The sequence below is a fragment of the Pteropus alecto genome, unplaced genomic scaffold (genome assembly GCF_000325575.1).
Source record: "Pteropus alecto unplaced genomic scaffold, ASM32557v1 scaffold3, whole genome shotgun sequence".
In the NCBI taxonomy this organism is placed as follows: Eukaryota; Metazoa; Chordata; class Mammalia; order Chiroptera; family Pteropodidae; genus Pteropus; species Pteropus alecto.
The window spans coordinates 13,642,292-13,662,576 of record NW_006442484.1 but is presented as its reverse complement, the minus strand read 5'-3'; the positions used below and the strand labels follow the sequence as shown (position 1 = coordinate 13,662,576).

Sequence of the window (20,285 nt, the reverse complement as noted above, 5' to 3'; positions counted from 1 at the left end):
TGGTCATCAGATTACATTTAAGAAGAATACATTTACAATTATTTGGATGAGGCTTGTCAATGTGATCTTAATTCTAGGGCCAAGATTTTTAACCTGGTATTTGGGTCCATGGATGGAATTTAGGGGAACTATGAACTTTAGTTGGAAAGAATTTTTATCTTTTTTTTAAATTTCACCTCTATCTGAAATTTAGCATTTTCTTCCGTCATAAAATTAGGCAATAAACCACAGTTGTAATATTAGAGTACTTGTGACTTTGTCACCGATAAAATGAAATCAGATATTTTTTAAAATCTAAGATTGGTTTTGCAGATTTCTCAAAATTTTTTATGCTTATTACATCTTAAAATTACTGTACTTAGTAAATCTGCTATTGGATTTGCTATTTAATATATTATATTTTACTTATAATACTAAAGCAGTTTTTATCTCTTATTAAGTATATGCTAATATAATTAATTTCGTTTCTAAGTCTGTACATTTTACTTAATGCACTTAAATAATTTTCTCTGTTTTCCTGAGCTAGTCACCTTAGAAGGGTAGTAAGTAAACTCCCTTAACCCCCTCTTTTCAATTCAGTAGTCCCTGCCTTCAGCTGAACCTGGCGCGCCCAGTGCAGAGACCCTTTATTTTGATCTGTGCAGTGAGTCGGCTTTTTCTCCTGGGAAACAGCGCCAAAACACTGTGCACAGAGGGGAGGGGTCTGGGCCTCTCAAGGGCGTTGTCAACGAATCCTCCTGCTTTTCGTATTACCTCTTTTACCCCTGTTCCAAGAATGCCTGGTGGTGTGTGGATTCCTGAGCCTTGAGGGGTTTTGGCATCTTGCTTTCAACCTCCCTTTCTGCCCTGGGATTCCACCATTCCCTGCTCCTTGAAGGCACCTACTAATTCTGTCGACTTTCCCAGCTCACACAGTTTTGTGGCTGTCATCCTTTTCTTCTTTGTCCTTGTGGGTTCATGCCTTTAAAAAAGATTTCTATGCTGCCATTTAGTGGTCTTATAAAAGCTGAGTATGTGTTCATTCTATCATCTTTAATTGGAATCCCTTCTGATTTTTAAGGCATTTTCAAATATTTGAAGCAATGTTCTTAACATTGTGAATTGTTTGTTCTTTTTATTTAGGCAAAATTGAAATTCAGGGCCATCAGGCAACATTATGGAAAGATCGTTCTGCATTTTTTAGGTGTGAAGGGCAGTAGACTTTAGGTCAGACAGATGGGGGTTTGAATTATGTCTACATTACTGACTAGCTGTGTGACCTGAGCCTAAGGGGTCACTTAGCTTCTTTTTGGGGTCATAATTTCTACCCAACAGGGATCTTGCAATGGTTATGTTTAAAATAAAATTTTTTATTAAACCTTTGGAAAAGAGCCTCATTTTTAATAGGCATTAATAGTAGTATCTGCTTGTATTATGACTGTTAGTTAAGGAGCACTCTAGTTTGCTACTGGCGTGTTGGCGTGGTACTCATACCAACAAAGGGAGCAAAAGCAGGCAGCCAGGAGACCCTCCTTCCTTTGCAGAGCAGAGATGTTCAGGGCACAATGCCTCTGTGTCATGAGGGTTTAGCAGAGAAGTCATTATTCTTGATCCCGGTTTTAGGGAACCTTGGAGGTGTCATTTCCTGTAAATACCCAGTGGTCTCCCTGGCAGGAAGGTGTGTTGAGCCCTGCCAGGATGGCTCATCTCAGATTTCATGGCAGTTTTCAGGGATTAGAGTGCTTGTCCCCAGTGAGCCTTGCTCTCCTATTTTGCATTAGCAAACAGCTATCAGACTGATGCCTTGTTTAACAGAAATGTGGCTGTATCTTGGAGTAGCAGTCAAGCACTTCACAGTGTCCTCCTTGTCCCTGAAGGAGTCATAGTGCCTCAGTTGATGCTGCCTTGCCCTCTTCTGTGGCATCTTGTGACCCTGCAACCTCAGCTTCATGGTGCCCATTCTCTTTTCACAAGACTTTGCAGATGGGCCGGTCCAGCCAGAACTCACCAGGGACCAGGGCTTTCAGTCTCCCTGTAAGTCCCACCAGTGACCCCAATGCCCATCGGCTGCAGAACCTCCCAGCTGCTTACTTAATTGTCTAAACACCAACTTTTAACCCTCCTGACATCAAAATGACTTGATATGCTAATTTAAAAAATTGCGAAGTCGTTTAATGTGAATCCATTGCAATTTGTCAATATAATTTAATAACCAGCGGAAATTGAGGGTTTGTGCTGGGCATAATTTTCTCCACATCTGCCAGCTTTTCTCATCTGCCTGGGGGTGACAAAAAGATCTGAGGGTAAGAATGACTTTTAATTTCACCTGGGGCCATAAATCGATATACATTTATTATTCAGCCAGCAGTAGCATTTCCCTGGGAAATTCTATAACGTGTGTAGTGTCAGAATGGTTTGAAATTTGTCCTCATTAGGAAAGCAAAGGACGCCTTTTTTTTGCAGGCGTAAGCAAGCGAGCATCCATATTCTCTCACGTCCTGTCACACGATTTATGAAAAGGGAAAGTGTTGGTCTTTGGGGGAATAGGGGAGTTGGATTTTCAGACACGGCTTTTGTCTGGTGTGAGCACAGTTCACTGTGACCTGGAATTACAACTACTGGTGTAATCACCTACGATGAGGAGTAAACTTAAAGCAGCAGGACATGACAAGCGGTACTGCCAAAAAAAATTTTTTTTCTACAAAAGGTTTTTCTCTGAGCAACACTGTGAATAAAAACGCTTTAAGATGAAGCCGTATGAAAAAATGAAGGTGGCAGGGAGGATGGAGAAACTCAGTGTCATGATGTTAGAAATTGCTGCTGGTTGATGACCAGCCAGAAAAGAAAGACCATCCATTTCATGTGATGATGTGAATCAGTCAAAAAATGAATTTGATTTACAGGTGTTAACTCACACCTCACCTCTTTTTTTGTGTACGGGATATTGGTGAGAGTGATGGTGGATGTCTTAGTTTGTCTGGCTGCTATAACAAAATGTCATAGACTGGATCGCTTCACCAACAAACAGTTTGCATAGTTCTGGGAAGGCAGAGATCAAGGTGCTAGCAGGGTTGGTGTCTGATGAGAACACTCTTCTTGGCTTGCAGATGGCCACCTTCTCACTGTGTCCTCACACGGCACAGAGAGATATCCTTTCTCTTGTGTCTTTTCTTATAAGGGTACTAATCCTATTCATGAGGGCCCCACCCTCATAACCTAATTACCTCCCAGAGGCCCCACCTCTAAAAACCATTACTGGGGATTAGGGCTTCAGCATATGGATTTTGGGGGAACACAAATATGCAGTTCATAGCAGGGAGAGTGGGTAGAATTCAGTTTTAGCTAGCAGGTTGAAGAGGTTGGGGATTTTTATTGGGACACCCTGACAGCCAAAATCTTGGTCATTGATCAGACTGGCTTTTTTGGAGGCTGCTGGTAGACACTGATGGGGTAGATTGTTCTAGCAGCTTCTCCACTTGAGCTCATTTCACTCTGATATTTTGACCTGAAGGTACAGCTCTCATGATGGCAGATAGTCTCCCATGTAAGGGGAAAGAATTAGACCCTATCAGCTTTCTTCCTATTTCTTTGTCTGTTCCTTGCATCTCAACCGTCCATCTCCATTAAGAACCTAAATAAAAATGCCTGGTATCAACAGGAGGCATTTAGAGTGAATTATAGAAAGCCATTCATGGGGAGGGCTCTGAAACTGATCGCTAGACTAAGATGCAGTGACAGTACAGAACACACTATTGATACTTGCAACAACAGAGATGAGTCTCAAAAACATTGTATTGACAAAAGCCAGACAAAACTATGATTTCATTTACATAAAATTCAAGAATAGACTAAATTTGTCCCTGGTGATTGAAGTCAGAAGGTGGTTGTGGGGGGCGGGGAGAGGGTGGAGAAAGGGACATGAAGGAACTCTCTACAGCAATGGAAATGTTCTCTGTTTTGGGAGTGGTTAAATGGATGTCACCATTGCCAGAATTCATCAGATTGATTGTCTAAAACTTGTACATTTTCTCACATGTTAACTATATCTCAGTTAAAAAGTATGTAACAATTAAACTCAGTCCTTAGATGCCTTCTGGAGGCTGGGTTTTGGTCCATCATGATGAATTTTAGCCCTGTGATTGCTGAACTCCGGGTCTGATCTCTTTGCCTAACTACTTTTTTTAGACTATTTGCCAGGTTACAATCTCTCTCTGCTTCCGCCCTGCCCTGTATTTGTCTAAGACCACTTTCTAGCCACTTATTGCTTTATCCCAGTTCAGAGGGAATAACTAACTTATTTCCAAATCACTATCCAATAAAACTTTCTGTGATGATGGAAATATTCTAAATACACACTCTCCAATATGACAACCAATAGCCATATGTGACTATTGAACACTTGAAATGTGGCTAGTCAAATGAGGAACTGTTTTCAGTTTTATTAATTTTAAATTTAGCCACACATGTGTTCGAATGTTAAAAGTGCTATATAAAAAAAAGAGATCAGAGATGGTAAGAGATTATGGTTAGGGACCACCTCACTGAGAAGATGATATTTGAGCAGAAATATGACAGGTGAGGGAGTGAGCAGGAACAGCATGAGCAAAGGTCCTGAGGTAGAAATGTTTTTATCATGTGTGAGGAACAGGGATGAGGCCAGGGTGGCCAGAGCAGAGCGAGAGCTGGGGAGAATGGTAAAGGTGAGGCAGAGGGGTCAGCTTCATCCACTTGGTTTGGTTGGGCTTTGCCAGAGAGGAGCTGGAAAAGACCATCATTCTATTAGTGTACTTCAGGCCATGGGAACTCTAGTCCCCCAAACTATGTGTGGGGCAGTGCAGGGCCCTGCATCCTCCTGGAGAAAAAGCTGACCGAGACCCAGATCTGGCTGACAAGGTCTCCTGAGCTGGTTCACAATGACTGATATCACAAGTCAGCACAAGGATCCTCCTCAGATCAGGCTTTATCAGCTCTCCCCTAGTTGCCTTTGAATCCTAAAATTAGCCCTGTCGCTTTTACCACATTCCAGCCTGGACTTAGGGAATTAGAAGGGGTTGATAGTGTCAGGCTGCCAGGGGAGAGGTGAGGGATGGCTGAGAGCTCTGGGCTCTGGCACGATCTCTCTGCTGTCTTTGGGGGAGCCACCTCTTCTTTCTGAGCCTCAGTTTCCCTGCCTGCTGCATGGATTAGATGGCATCTCAGCCCTTTTCCAGTTCTAATGCTCTATAATTTTAAGACCACTCTATGTTTATACAGAAGATATGTGCTCTCTTGCCTGGTGATGGGCCAGGTTTGGGGGGCCAGTTGTGGTGGTGCTGGGAAACCTGGGCAGGGGATGTGAATGTCTCTATGACTTTGTCTCTTAGGTAAGAAAGCGTTAGTCTTGGCATAGACCAAAGGATTTGGGGTGGAAAGCTTTATGTACACTAGGGGCCTGTCAGATTCTTGGAATTCCTACACAAATGATTCGCTCCATTGAGTTAAGATGCGGCTTTTCATGTTTTGTACCAATGAAGTTGGAAAATTACATAGTTAAGGCATTACTAGCTCTTAGAAAAGGCACTCCACTCAGATGGACTGACCATTGGCCTTTGTCACCTGCGGTCTGGAAGGTAGAGGCTGCGCTAAGGGCAGGCTGAGGCGGCTTCTCCTCAGCTGTCCTGAAGTTTGGGTTGGGGGTCTCGGGCTGTTTCCCAGAAGGCAGGCAGAGTTCGGCAACCCTGATGATGAGCACGGGAAGGCATCGCAGCTGAGCCTTTGAATCCCTCAGCCCCGGCTGGAGGGAGCAGAGAGCCTCACCTCATGTTTGGCATCTTGGGGCACGAGTGTGCCGATGAGGGTCTATCAACCCAGGACCCTTATGGCTTTTGCAGAATTTCATCCTTGGCTTCACTGATGTCCCGCTTTCCTCCAAAGTTCCAGAGAAAAAGCTGGTGCCTGGTAATACCACCTCTGGGGTGGTGTTTTTTCCCATTCCAAGCTACGTTCATTCCCACACCCTTTTTAGTCCTTAGAAAACCGTCCGCTTAACTAGCCCTCACCTCTCCCTGCCCCATCACCCCAGGAGTGCCTTTACTGAGGTAGGTTTGTAACCTTATGCCCCTGACTTTCACTGTGGGTCAAGATGACAAATGACTATATGGATTCGCATTTCTGCATCTTCTATAAAAATGCTTGTGAACGACTGTGTTATGATTTTGACATCCCTCTGTGCAGTGTGGTAGTTCCTATCACAGTTCTGATTGCCTTGGTGATAGATACTGAGATGGATGAGAAAGGATCTCTCCTGTCAGTGAGCTCGTAGGAGAGGCGGACAAGGAAGGAAACCTGTGAGGCCATGGTTAGTGGGGACATGGAGTGGAAGCGTCAGCTCTTAAAGCATGAATTGGCAGGAAATGCTTAATAGGGGAGGAAACACTTGAGATAAGTGTATAAAAAGAAGTGTTTACCCACCCAGACACTGGAAATACCTTAGCAGGAAATTCATGAGACTTGAAGTCAGGGTTCGTGTTCCATTGCTGACCTCTCTAACCCTCTGTTTTAATCTTTATAATGATTGTTCTTTGGTCTTGGTCTTCTACCTCACATTATGGCAGTGGACATTATGTATATTATTATAATGTGCATAAGGCGAACTATGTAAATATTTGTAATTGTCACCTAAGGATCCTTGAGATAAATTTCTTTTCTCAAAAAAAATATTTTATTGACATGTAATGTACATACAGTAAAATTACCCATATGACTTGATGGGTTTTGATAGATGACCATCACAGAATTACCATCACAGTGAAGATATAGAATATTTCTGTCACTCCAGAAAGTTCTGTCATGCACTTTTGCAGGTGTTGATTACCTCCCTTCCCCACCCACCAATCTACTTTCTGTCAGCATAGTTTTCTTTTTCTAGAATGTAATATAAATGAAATCGTATAGTAGTCTCTTGTGTCTGCGTTCTTTAACTTAGCATAATGCTTTTGATATGCAGCCATGTTCTTGCTATGTATCAGTAGTTTATTCTTTTTCATTGTTAGGTAGCATTCTATCACATGGCTATATCCCACAGTTCATTTATCCATTCATCAGTTGTTGGACATTTAGGTGGTTTCCAGTTTTTTTGACAGTATAAAAATAGTAGCTAAGAACATGGGTGTGCAGGTTTTTGTGTGGACATATGCTTTTGTTTCTTTTGTGTAAATACCAATGAGCAGAATTGCTGAGTTCTATGCTAACTCAATATTTAACCTTACAAAGAATGGCCAATCTGGTTTACAAAGTGGCTGTACCATTTTATATTCCTACCGGAAGTACATGATAAGTTTTAGTTGTTCCACATTCTCACTGTGATTGGTATTATTTCTTTATAATTTTACTGAGTCTAATTGGCATGTAGTAGTATCTCATGGTGGTTTTGATTTACATTTCCCTGTTGACGAATGATGTTGGTGATCTTTTCATGTGCTTGTTTGCTAATCATGTATCTTTTTTGGCGAACTGTTTATATCTTTTGCTCATTTTTAAAAAATCAAGTCATTTTCTTATTTAGCTGTAGAAATTATTAATCTACTCTGGGTATAAGTCCTTTGACAAATATGTTTGCAAATATATTTTCCCAATCTGTGGCTTCCCTTCATTTTCTGAACAGTGTCGTTCAGAGAGCAAAAGTATTTTAATAATACTTTTGGTTGGTTTAGGTGAAAATGATTATCTCAGTGTAGTTTCGGTTTTTATTTCTTTTATGAGTGAGTTTAAGCATCTTCCATATATTTAAAATTCACTTTAATTTTCTAATTGTCTTTTGCCCAAATTTTTTGTCCATTTTCTACTTTGCCTTTTTTGATCTTTTTCTTATAGATTTCTAGGAGCTCTTTATATATTAGGGAGATTAACCCTTTGTGATATTATTTTTCCATTTGTATTTGTATATAGCCTATCTCCTGCATATCTTTTAATTTTCTTGTAGTCAAATATATCAATGTTTTATGGCTTTGAGATGATTATAAAAGGTCTTCACCACTACAGGGCTGTAGAGAAGCTTGCCAGCAGGGACATAATTTCTGTAGCATCTACCTTTAATATACATTTATCCTTGGTTTCTTGAGTCAGTAGCTAGTTTTCTTGAACCCTTTAGCCCTGATCTTCTAGCTCTTCAGTAGAGATTCAGCTCTGAGAAATCACAGGGACCCAGTGCTGGCAACAGTGGAAACCAAATATTTAGTAAGAAAATGGCTGTCCCTTCTGTTTTTGTAGAGTCCACAGTTCAGTGATATGAGAGATGTTTACAAGGCTATAACTGAGGCACCCTGCTACAGTTTACTGCTGGAAACAAATCCAGGTCCTGCCACTAGCTAAGCGACCCTGGGCATGTCATTCAGCCTCTGTGCATCTGTTTCTCCACCTGTCAGATGCTGGCTGGACCTGGCTATGAGAATTAAGTGAGATTCAGCAGGTAGGGCTACACTTTGAAAGAAGTCAGTGGTGGTGCATACCTACTTAGGTTGCAGTTTCTCATCATTAGCTATACATCGATCAGGATAGTGGAGGAGATGCTTTGACGCTATGCAGATATCTCATTTCCAATGACGTGATTTTTTTCTAACTTTGTTCGGTTTTGAACCTAGGGAAACAGGCTGTCATCCCTCTTCTCAGATTTCTGTCACTAGGTTAGTGAATTTGAATAATAAAATGCTTAAAGAATTCTATTTCTCTGCATACATATGATGCTTTATCAGATTTCTGCCGGCAGTTGCATTTTAATATTAGAGAATCTGAAGGCTGTGTCTCATGGGAATAATGCATGAGAGCCTGAAGCTGAGGAGCCTGATGGGCCCTAATGTCATGAGATAGTGGTGTTCTCTTTTGCATGCGACTTACTTGTTTGCTTGCAAAGGTAAGGTAACAACTTACAAGAAGTGCTAAGATAACATCAGCAAAAGACTGTATTTTTAGATGCCTTTTTTCTCACACTGAAGGCTATAGTTGAACTTCTGTTTGCCTTGTGTGAATTTAAGGAAACGTATGTTTATCAATAGCTCTAGCCATACTTGACCCTGTGACAAATTCAGTTGGCTCTGTGCTGAAGTGTTCTTAGTTCACTGTTGTACTTACATGTTTCAAAATTCTCTATCAGCTGCATTTTAAATTATCTGTGGAAAACTCTATATGGAAAGCACCGTTTTTAGCATTCTGACCAACTGTGTTACTGATTGATGATTGGCAGTCATTTTAGCAGAATGGTGTAAAGGAGAATTTCCTACAGGAAAATAAATACTTAATGGATTTTATAAAGAAATATAAGCCTGGATTATCTTTATTTGATCATCTTTTCCAGTTTCGAGTGACACAGGTAACTGAGGTACGCAAACAAGCAATATACCCCCACCTGGTGGCAGCATACCCAACTGATTATTTGTTCTGGGAACAAAGCTGACTTTAAGGCAAATGGTTTGTAGATAATCTGCTCTAGCAAGTAAACTGTTGAAATCTGAAACTCTCTCTTTTAGGATGATTTCCTGTTCAGCGTCTCCATTTTAAGTGGGATCCTTTGCAGCATCCTGGCAGTGTTGAAGTTTATGCTGGGGAAGGTTCTGACCAGCAGAGCACTCATAACAGATGGTAAGTAAGGCTGGTGTGCCTGATCTTTGGGGGCTTAGCTCACAGTGAGGGAAGATGCTATGTGGTTTACTTTTAGTTGCTTGTCTTGAAGAAGAGGTCAACAGTTGGGAATCTGTTCTCACTAGCTTCCTTTCCCCAAGCTGTTTAATGATTCTCAGGGTTCCCATATCAGGGCAGACGTCTTGTGCTCTGAGAATTTAATAAACTCTTTATGAATCACCTTTATCCTGATCTCTGAACAGGGCTGTTTGGGGCTCCCCAGGCTCTTAGCCATGAAACACAAAAGGCTTCCCAGAGTCTAGGATTTTATATGCATTGCTCCAAATAAAAAGTAAATGGCTTTTCTGGATTCTATAAAAGCTTCCTTTGTGACTTCTCCATGCTCATTTTCCCTTCCAGCTATTGAGATGCTCACCTGGGAGTTCAAGTTGCAACTCCCAGGGCTTTGCCGGGGAAGTGATCCATGTGTTCTCTGCTGAAAATCCAAACCAGGTAGACTTTTCCCTCTGTGTCCCTAAGGGTCAAGAGGACCTTCCTGCATGGCCTTTGGGATGACAGAGAAGGGTGCGTGAAAGTAGGAAAAGCGCATTTCAGTTTGCAAAGTAGTGCTAGTGTGGAAACAGAAACTTGACAAACATTATCACCTGGCCATTTTCTTGTTCTTCATTCTTGAGCACGTGAAGTTGCCACGGGATCAGGAGTAAAGACATGTGTGCCCCTACCCTGGGATGAGAGGTCAAAGAGTAAAAGCTTATGGGTGCGTGTATACAAAATGGAGCAGAAATCATTGTATTTCTTTTTTAAGAAAGGGACCATTTCTCCCTGCTCCCCACTCTTAAACTCTCAAGGTTCTCTCTAGTGCGAAATATGTAAATGTAGGCATGCGTGGGTGGCTGTTGTTCTGTTGTGGAGGGAGTGGATGGCAATGCCGGGCGCCCTTCTCTCCCAAGTGACAAAGCATGGTGACACGGCTCTAACTCCTTGTCCCCTCCCATGCTGTTGCTCCGCTATGCGTGGAGCTGGGCTTTTGCACAGTAGGGCAGGTGGGCTGGAAGTCAAAGTGGTTTCCAGCTTTGCAACCACAGCTGCTCTGGGAGAAGCATCGTGTGTGTGTGTGTGTGTGTGGTTTCTTTGCACAGGCCTAAGAAGTTGAGGGTTATATGATCTGATATACTGACTGTAAAACCAGGGGACCCCAGATGCTAGTCAGTTGATCACTACCACTGGCAGCATCAGAGTTGCTCGTGGTGTTTGTTAGAAACACAGATTTTTGGTCTCACCCCTGAAGATTCTGGTTCTGAGGGTTTGAGGTAGATCTCCGGAAGTTGTATTTTACACTGGCACTGTGTCCATGTGATGGACAGTGAGGTTCATGCTGCCTCCTTGACCAATCCAAGGGGCCAGGACACACTGCACACCAGGAAAGGTGGACCCTGTGGTGTCCCATACGCGATTTTGACCAGTAGCTCTCAGAATCTTTCCTCAAGTGGCCACTTCCAACAGGGCCTGACATCTGCTTCTGCCCTTGCAAGATGCCGCTTTTCTCTCTGTGCTACGGAGGCCATTTGCTCATAGGAAACAAGCACTTTTTCAATAGTTTAAAACTGTTTAAAGCAGTAAAAGTATTGCTGGCTGGGACCGAAGCCTCCGCTTCTCTGCTCTGCTTTCAGGCAGCTTGCAGGCCTGTCATGGGTACCAAGCAGCCCGGCCCAGCTCCTCAAACTCCCAAACGAACCCCTGAGATTGCCTGCCTTGGTCAGGCCCAGCGAAATGAGCCAACATCAGGTCCTGGGTTTGCTGCTATTGGAGCCGGTGCTGCAGTGACAGTGATCAGTAGGTTTTACAGAGTTCTTTTGTGCCTGATACTGTGCTAGGTACTGTGTTAGTGGGGAAACGAGCCCCTAATGCAGAATCAGAATGACCTCTTTCAGGTATGTGCCCTGTTGCTGTGAAGGGTCCTGCCTGCTCCCCAAAAGTGGGGTTGCAACTTAGTTAAATAACTCCACTGGTATAAAGGGGTAGTTCTTTCAAGTAGGGCAGGACCTAAAGAACCTGTGGCTCAGTCTCATGAGAATGATGCAAGCGTGCCTGAGGCCACAGCCTGGATGGGTCTTGCAAGGTCTCTGTCACCCACCGAGACAGCATGGATATATAGGCAGTTTGCATCAAACCCACCCTAATATCTTGTCTCACAAGACCCTTGGCAATCTGGGCGCCCTTTCCTCTCTGGGGCAGACCCAGAATTTGGGGAGGAGTGTTCATTCCCTGTGAGTTTTATGATCTGGTGTTTTTTAATCTGGAAAAGAAAACATTCCCTTTGGCTGTGGAGTCTTCTTTTTCTTAGGGATGAACAGCACAGGATGCTTGTGCTGAGAGCGGAAGGCTGTGTGGCATTCACCAGGTGTTTGCTGTGGCTTTCCAGCCACCTTCGAGGTTCCTTTATGCTGCTCTAAGGGACACAGTTCTGCGTGGGCCCTGGCTTCTCCAGCCACGTGCTCCGTGCTTCCCTCTCATGTCTTTTTTCCTGGAACATGGGTCACAGGGAAGGCAGGCCGGAGGAGGTTGCACTGGTCAGCACGGCCCTGGACTCCCAGTGATGAGCACTCAACAGATGCTCTCTTCCTAGTCTTGAATTGGGCCTTCGAGTCACAAAGGCCCTCCAACTTGCAGAGCGTCACATTTTGTTTATTCAGTTGACTACAGTCAAGACACAGGAAAGCATTCCCCAGAAGCCTGAAGGGTGGACCTGACAGTCAGACCCTCCCTGGTCCCCCAGGCAGGAGGCCCTGTTTCCCTTGCTACCCATGACCGTGGGGCCTGACCGGCTTTTTCTCAGAACAGCGGGCCCTCTGCCTTGACTGCGGGTTTTAACGTTTTATAGACATTCCAGATACTAAGTTTCTCTTTAGGCTTCACTGTTCTTCTGACTTGCCTCCATTTTATATGGTAAACCGAGAAGACTCCAATTATAAGTATGTTTTTTTCTAATGAAATTACTTCTGACTTCCTGATTTGCACTCATAAAACCATCCACATGAAAAAGCAATATTTCCTTCATACTCTTGAACCAGGGAGGGGTCATTACAAAGAGCGGTGGATGGTTTAAGTGGAAATTGTTCCACAAACGGGCGGGAAGCAGGGAGAGCATTCCTCAGGCAGAGGGAAGTGGCTGGGAGTGAGCCTGGCGCCTCTGAGGGGCTGGGTGAGGAGGGGGCACAGCGGGCGAGGGGTCTGACCGTGGGCAGGAGCGGATCATGCAGGACTTTGGGTCAAGGGTAGGATTTTGGATGTTTTGCTATGTATTTAAACAGATGAAGGGACATGATTGATATTTTCTAAAGAGCCTGATGGGTGGAGAACAAAGCCGAGGGTACTGAAGCAGGGAGAAGTCTCGGGAGCTGAGGGGTGGTGGTGGTTTGGACAGGGATGAGAGCAAAGGGGTGGAGGATGTGGAGCATTCGAAGAAATGTCGGTGATATCTATAAAATGGGCAGGGCTGGGGGTTGAATGGGCCATGGGGGTTGATGAGAGGTAGGCAAGACAGTGCTCCTGCAAAGAATAAAGGTACTACCCCCACCCCCAGCCTGTTTCCTACAGGGGGCCCTGGGGTGGGGGGCGGTTGGCGTGCTCTGCAGTCCTTTGCTTGGTGGGAGTGTCAGTGAAATATGCAGCAGTAATTGCAGCCTCCTGCTAATTGTATTGTCTGGGATCTGTTTTACTCATTTATTGATTAGCAGAGCTAGGGAACCATGTGTAATGATCTCCTCTTGGTTCTTCCCCCACTTTGGGAGGTGGGGGCAGGATGAGGTTTGGAAACGTTGCCTAACATTAATGTTGGGAGTTTTTTGGAGGAGCTGGCTCCGGAGAGCATCCCTCGTGGCCACCTTGGGAATGCCCCTCATGGTCTGGCCCCTTCCCTCCAAGAAGGAAGCAAACTTGACAAAATGCTTCTGGTGCAGGTGGGGAGGATGGGCCTTACCTGTCACTTGGCGAGGTGGCCGGTTTCCAGGTTGGAGCTGTGTGCGACCTGGGTCAGGTCCACTGCACCAGATCCTTCGTCCTGGGTTGTGCCCTTACAGGAAGCAGTTCTCAGGGAATGGGGCAGGGGTGGGGTTGGGGTGCAGCTGGGTGTGGGTAAATTCCAGACATCACCATTGTGCTGTGCGGCCCAGTCAATCTTGTCCAATTTTGTTGTTTTGGATATTTAGGCAACATGTGATTATTGCTATCAGCATTAGGCAGAAGCTGGCTTTGTGTTATTTAAAGTAAAATGATTTTGTACAGGATGTTAACACTATAAATCTGGCAGAGGGAGACTGTGGAAAGGTACCTGGGAGGAAGTTCTGGCCCAGGGGCCAGAAGCCGGGCTCCAGTGCTGCTCACAGGGACGGCTGGAAACGTCTCTGAGTTGAGGGGCCTGGGCTGACTCTTTTCTTGTTCCCTCCAAAACACTGAGAGTCCATGATGGTTTTCAAGCACACAGAAACTTTTAATCAGTTTTCTGCAAAAAAATTAATGTGTTTTATTGTACAGATCCTTATCTAGTCATTAAGGCCAGACTGGTGGGACCACTAACCAAGGCAGCCTCAGACGTTATTTTGTGTTCTTAAACTGATAACCACATTTATTCTTTACAGCAGCTCTGGTTTACACTGAGAAGGCAGGAACAAGCTTATGGGCTTGGGTGGGGACAGCACCTCAGAGGTGAGTGACCAATAGGCTGGCGTTGAGTGCTGTGTGGGTAAGATGAGTGGTCTGGTGGGTGGGCTTTTGAGTGCAGGGTTCTTCATGTGGAGTGATTGTGGCTGGAAAGACTCTAAAATTCTGAAGGATGTTGCCAGGCAGATACAGGATCGTCCCCCAGTGTGTGTGCTTGGCCCCATCATTCCATGCAGACTTACAAGAGAGGAAGCTGAAATGAGTTAGGCTCTGTCACAGCCAAAGGTGAGCAGACCTGAGCAGATCAGAAGCTCCTCCTAGAGGGTATAGGTGAATGCACCACGAATCCATCAGCTGCGAACGGTTGGGAGCATGCATGGGGTGGGGGCCTGCTGTCAGAAACCAAGGAGGCTGGGCTGTCCTTGGCTGACAGAGCTGATGACTTGGCGGAGCTGAATAGCCATCTAGTGGCCGTCTGGGGGAACCTCATGCTCTCTCTGCATCTTCTCTGAGCTCCACTGGGCTTCTCTGTGGGCCTACTTGTGCCCATGGCAGAGATGAAGAGAAGGGAGTGGAGGATTCTAGTTTGCCCTGGGCCAGAGTCCATCCCTTCGTCTCTCCTTTCCTGTAGACACACCCAAAACAAAACCTCCTCAATTTTGAAATGGCTGAGAAGTAAACTCTAGCCCAGGTTGCCTGTGACAGAGTAATGGTCTCTGCTGATGCTTTTGGTGGTCTTCTGAGAAAAGATGTGGGCTGCAGACTTTTAAAAAAGAGAACCAGAAACCCTGTGGACGGGCTTGGAAGGGAGTGGGAAGGTTGACGTTCCAGGGCCCCCCAGGCCCTACCTTAGCAGGGCCTGGGCAAAGCTGGTTTCCTCTCTTGGGACTGCTCAGCCCAGGTGCTGATAAGTAGGAGCACTGCTAAAGCCATGTCCCATGACTTCCTTTTCTACTTCCCTCCATCTATTAATTCAGCCAGTTTGAGGTCCTGAGAGATGCCAGCCCCTGTTCTGAGACTTGGAATATAGCAAGAAGAGACACAAAAATCCCCACCCTTAAGCTTATGTTTTTAGTGAGAAAGAGATGTTTGTAAAAAGGAAAATGGGAGAAACATCATGTTATGAAGAACGATGGAGAAAAATGCAGCAGCAGCAAAGACAAGAAGGTAGGAGGGTGTGGCTGGGGTGGAAAGCGATCAGTCTACGAAGGAAGTATCCATGGGGTCTCCAGGAGAGAGGTCCACACTGGTGGGTGGTAAGTCTCTGGCTGCTGTGAGGGGAATGGATTGAGGGAAATGTGGGCAAGAATGGTGGTGAGGCTGTTGCAGGGGCGAAGGCAAGGGGGGCGTGGAGAGGTAGATGGAGAATGAGTTTTGGAGGTAACAGTAGGCAAGAGTTACTTGATGGATTAAATTTGGGGATTGATTAGATATTGGGCGTGAAGTCAAGGATGGGCTCCTAGATTTTCGGCCTTGGCAGCTAGGTGGATGGTGATGTCATTTACAGAGAAGTTGAGGTGTATGGCCGCATAAATTGAGATTTTTGCTTCGAAGATGTTCAGTTTGAGATGCTTATATATGAATGAGTCTTCAGCTGAGGGGAAAGGTCAGGCCGAAGAGAGAAAGTTGGGAGACAGTGACGTATGGGATTGGAGGTGACAGCCCAGGGGGAGCATGTAGACAGAAGAAGAGCTCAGAGGACTGACGAAGGGTCCTCAGACAAGGGAGGAGTAAGAGGGTATAGCAGAGAAGGAATAGCTGGAACAGAAAGAGGAAATCCAGCAGTCCTGGGAGCTGAAGGAAAGTGTTCCTAGGAGGTTGTAAGATGAGGACAAGGAATCAACCATGCTGTGTGGCAGCACAGAGCGAGTCATCACTGACCTCAGGGAGGGCTTTGGGGAGGAGGGAACCTGAGAGGGATGGGTGAAGAGAGAATGGGAGGTGGGGTTAGGTGGTGCGGAGACAGGGAAGGAGTTTGAGCTGCGTGATGGGAAGGTAAGATTTATCCCATTGGGAATGTTCCAGGAGAGGGAGAAGAATTTCAAGAAAAAGTCCTTTGATGAGCAGGTAGGACGGAGTTGGCCTTACATAGGAACAGCAGTAATTGGAGAAGCAGCTGAGTGTCTTGGGTCAGCTGTCACAGTGGGTGGTGGGTTTGGTGTTGGGAAGGTGAAGTATTCTTGTCTGAACCTGTGTGCTCTGAGAAGTACAAGGGCAAGTCATCAACTAAGCATCGGAGTGAGGAGATGACAGATTCGAGGTAAGAGAAGAGGGTTGCCACACTCAGAGATGTTGTCGCAGGCCCCAGCCAGGTTCAGTTTTTTCCGTTATTGGGGAGGAGCCTGTTGAAGTCTCCCCCTTGGATCCTGAAAAGGGGTCTTACTCAGGCTTTGCTCACATCATCTACTCCTACACTCTTCCTCTCCACCTGCCCTTCATTTAGAACCTCGCCCCAAGGTGTACAGCCCCCAGTGGATGCATTTAAGGTTGTTTCATCTCACTTTTCCTGCTTGAACCTGGACTTAATGCTTTTGAGTTCAGCAAAAGCCTGGTACTTGTGCAGGTGGAGTTGCCCTGGGAATGAAGTAGGGCCTGTTGTTACTGGCCCTGCATGGACCAGGTGCCAGAGGACAACCAGGGCAGCAAGGACCTAGAGCTTCCTTGGGCCACTGTCACGCCGAGGCAGGCGGGGAGCCTGGGGCTCCTACCACAGTGTGACCTCAAGAGTCCCTCAAAGCCATTCTCTTCCCATGTGGCCTTTGGAAACTCTCAGGTAGAATGGAAATGTGACACCTAAGTTGTGGGGACCACCTGAGGTTGACCTCTGTGAAAGGAGATGGTGATCCACGTCTCTTAGTTCCAGTTCTGTTTTGATTGCCATTTCTACAGCCATTTGCTAATTCTAGACTTTGATTTCTCTTCCTGGAGAGTGAAAATTTTTCAGGTGATTTAAAGAGACTCTGGAGGGGAAAGACATGGGTTCAGGTACAAGCTTAGCCCTGCCCTTCTCAATCTGTGCAACCTTGGTCAATTTATTTAACCTCACTCTTTTTAACTTAGTTTTCCCATCAGTAAAATGGGATAATTGGCCTTCATAAGGTTGAGAATATTCCAGCTGAGTCCTGGGCCCAGCAGATATTCATGGGTTTGAATCACCGCATATTTGAATGTCTCCTGTGTGCCAGGCACTGTCCTGGACCTCGTACCTCACGAGTTCTTCATTCCAGTGCATGGGAGAAAGACCGACAATGAACACAGGCTATGTCAAGCAGGCCTAAGTGCCTGGTTCCATCTAGTGAGGTCTCTGGTGACATTTGAGCAGAGACTTGACAAGCCATGTAGGTGTCCCAGGTGGTGGTGATCGCCTGTGAGAGTGCTTCTGGGCAATGTCTCTTGCAGCACATGTTCTGGAATGTGGAGGCAATGTCTGGCATTTGGGTAGTTTTCTTGGTGGCTAAGAAACTGCACTTGGCACTGCTGTCAGTCTCTTTGCTTCTTTCCCAGGGTTTAACTCCCTTGTGGGAGGTGTGATGGGCTTCTCCATTCTTCTGAGCGCAGAGGTGTTCAAGCATAACGCGGCAGTCTGGTACCTGGACGGCAGCATAGGTGTGCTGATTGGACTCACCATATTTGCCTACGGGGTCAAGTAAGTGTCTGCTTACATGGTGGCCAGGAACGTTCCATTTTCCACCCCAATGGTCATACCTGTGACCCTGGGTAATATGACTGGCAAAGCTCTCAGCTGGCACTAAAGGGGCAAGGAAATGACAAAGACTTTAAGTCCCAAAAGGCCTCATTTTATCTGCTGTCTTGACAGTTTACTAAATGGTCCTCCCTTTAGCTTTTTGTACCTAAAAATCTGTGCCCCTTCCTTTTTTCTGAGGGTCGTAATGATGTACTGGGCAGCCATAATTGTGTAGTGTCTTCATGTGTTAAGGCCCTCCTATTACACAGCGAGTGTGAGAAGGCCAAGTGGCACCACTCACCTAGACACTGGCCTCCCCCATACTTACAGAACTTTTTTCAAGGGACTTGTCAGTGCAGAAAGGCCATGCTGAATAAAAACCCACCCTGAAGGTGTCGCTGATTCCACATCCAACATTCAGTCAGAAACTGGCCTCTGAGAAAACCATTTCTAAAAGGCACTGAGTTTTTAAATGTTAAAATGCTTCCTGTCTCCAACTAGGATGGCTGTAACAATAAAGACAAGTGTTGACGAGGATGCAGAGATATTATAACCCTTACACATTGCTGGTGGAAATATAAAATCGTGTAACTGCTTTGAAGACAGGTAGTTCCTCAAAATGTTAACTGTGGAGTTACCATTTGATCTAGCAATTCCACTCCTAGGTATATACTCCAGAGAAATGAAAACACACATCCATGCAAAAACTTATAAATGATCGTTCACAGTGGCATTATTCATAGTAGACAAACCGTAGAAATAACACAGATGTCCAGTAGCTGATAACCAAAATGTGGTAGAGCCACAAAAAGAATGAAATACTTATCTATGCTACAACATGGATGAACCTCAAAAACATGCCAAACAAAAGGAGCCTGTTATAAACAGCCACTTACTGAATGATTCCATTTATAGGAAATATCCAGAACGTGCAAATCTAGAGAGAGCGAAAGTAGATTAGTGGAGGAGACTTCTTGGTTAAGATGGTAGAGTAGTTAAATGCGGCATTTGCCTCCTGTCGCATCAAAATTTCAACTAAATTATAAGACAGCCATCACTAAGAACCACCTGAAGACTAGCTGAACAGAATTTCTATAACCACGGATAGAAAGAAGAAGCCACACCGACTGAGAGAAGGTGAAGAGACACAGAACAGGCAGGTCCCACACCTACAGTGTGGTGTTTAGGAATTTGGAGGGAGATCTAGGCTGTGGAGGTCCCCCTGAGGAGTGAGGAGTTCCCATAACATCTGTGAAAACCAGCGGGGATTGTATCTGAGATGGTGTGTGTGGGGGCTGCTAGTGTTCCCCTTGAGGGGCCTCTGCATGGACTCGCCCACACGAATTCATTCGCTCTGAGCTCCGCTGCAGCAGCTCAAAAAGTGCCAGGGACGGGAGGAGAACCCAGATGGCATAGATGATAGAGGCTCCGTTCATCCCTCCGGCGACCAAAGTTGTGATGGAAACAAGGAGCAGCAGCAAGGAAAAATCACCTGGGATCTTGATGAACAAGCCATACAACGAGGGAGAAAGCCAAGACATCGCCCTGCCATGGCAGAAGGTAGGACAGGGCGAGGACATGGGGCGACCCAGTCTCCAGTGGCTGAGACAGAGGCTGTGGTGGCAGCAGCGGCAGAACCCTCTTAAAGGGGCCGCGTCCGCGTGCGGATTTTCGCAGTGACGGACCTGCTCACTCTGAGCACCAGTGCAGATTCGGCTGTGCACAGGGGGCACTGAGGACTTATAGAGAGGCATTGTCAGAGCGAGGGCTAAGGCGAGACTCGCTCTGTACAGAAGTGCCAGAGGCATCCAGTGTTCCCTGTTGAGCCCTCCCTACTCCCAGTGCACGGACACAGCAACACAGCGCTGCCATAGCCATGAAGTCATCAAACTGGATAACAAAGGTCGCTCCGCCCAGAGGATTCCCTGAAACCCCGCCTCCCCCAACTTGGGCCCCATCCAAGCAACATTCAGGTGTGGTGGAGGCAGCTGGCCTCAGTTTCTGGTGTGACCTTTTGAGGTAACTATAAGCACAGCATCTGTGGATTGCTTGCTAAATCTTAACAGGTGGACCCAGAGGGGCACAGGCTTGGGCTAAGTTTGGCCTGCAGCTGAACCCCTCTTAGGACTGTGCCACTGGACACTTACTTCACAAATCCACACTAATAAGACCGGGAGACTTAGGAGCTTTGCTTAGTACATAGAAACAGACATGGAAAGGCAGCCAAAATGGGAAGATAAAGAAACAGAAACCATATGGGAGAACAGAACAGAGATCCAGGAATAATGGAGTCAAGTAATCTAACAGATGCAGAGTTCAAAACACTGGTTGTAAAGATGCTCAATGAACT

At 45.5% G+C, this 20,285-nt stretch overlaps 1 protein-coding gene across 1 annotated transcript in view; it reads left to right on the top strand.

Moving 5' to 3' along the window:
- The window catches only part of TMEM163 (transmembrane protein 163), a 205,239-nt gene that overhangs the window by 175,036 nt on the left and 9,918 nt on the right, over positions 1-20,285 (top strand). Inside the window, exons 6-7 of the mRNA XM_006921435.3 lie at positions 9,480-9,591; positions 17,755-17,896. Of these exons, the coding sequence (XP_006921497.2) occupies positions 9,480-9,591; positions 17,755-17,896 (254 nt within the window). The remainder of the gene's footprint in view (positions 1-9,479; positions 9,592-17,754; positions 17,897-20,285) is intronic.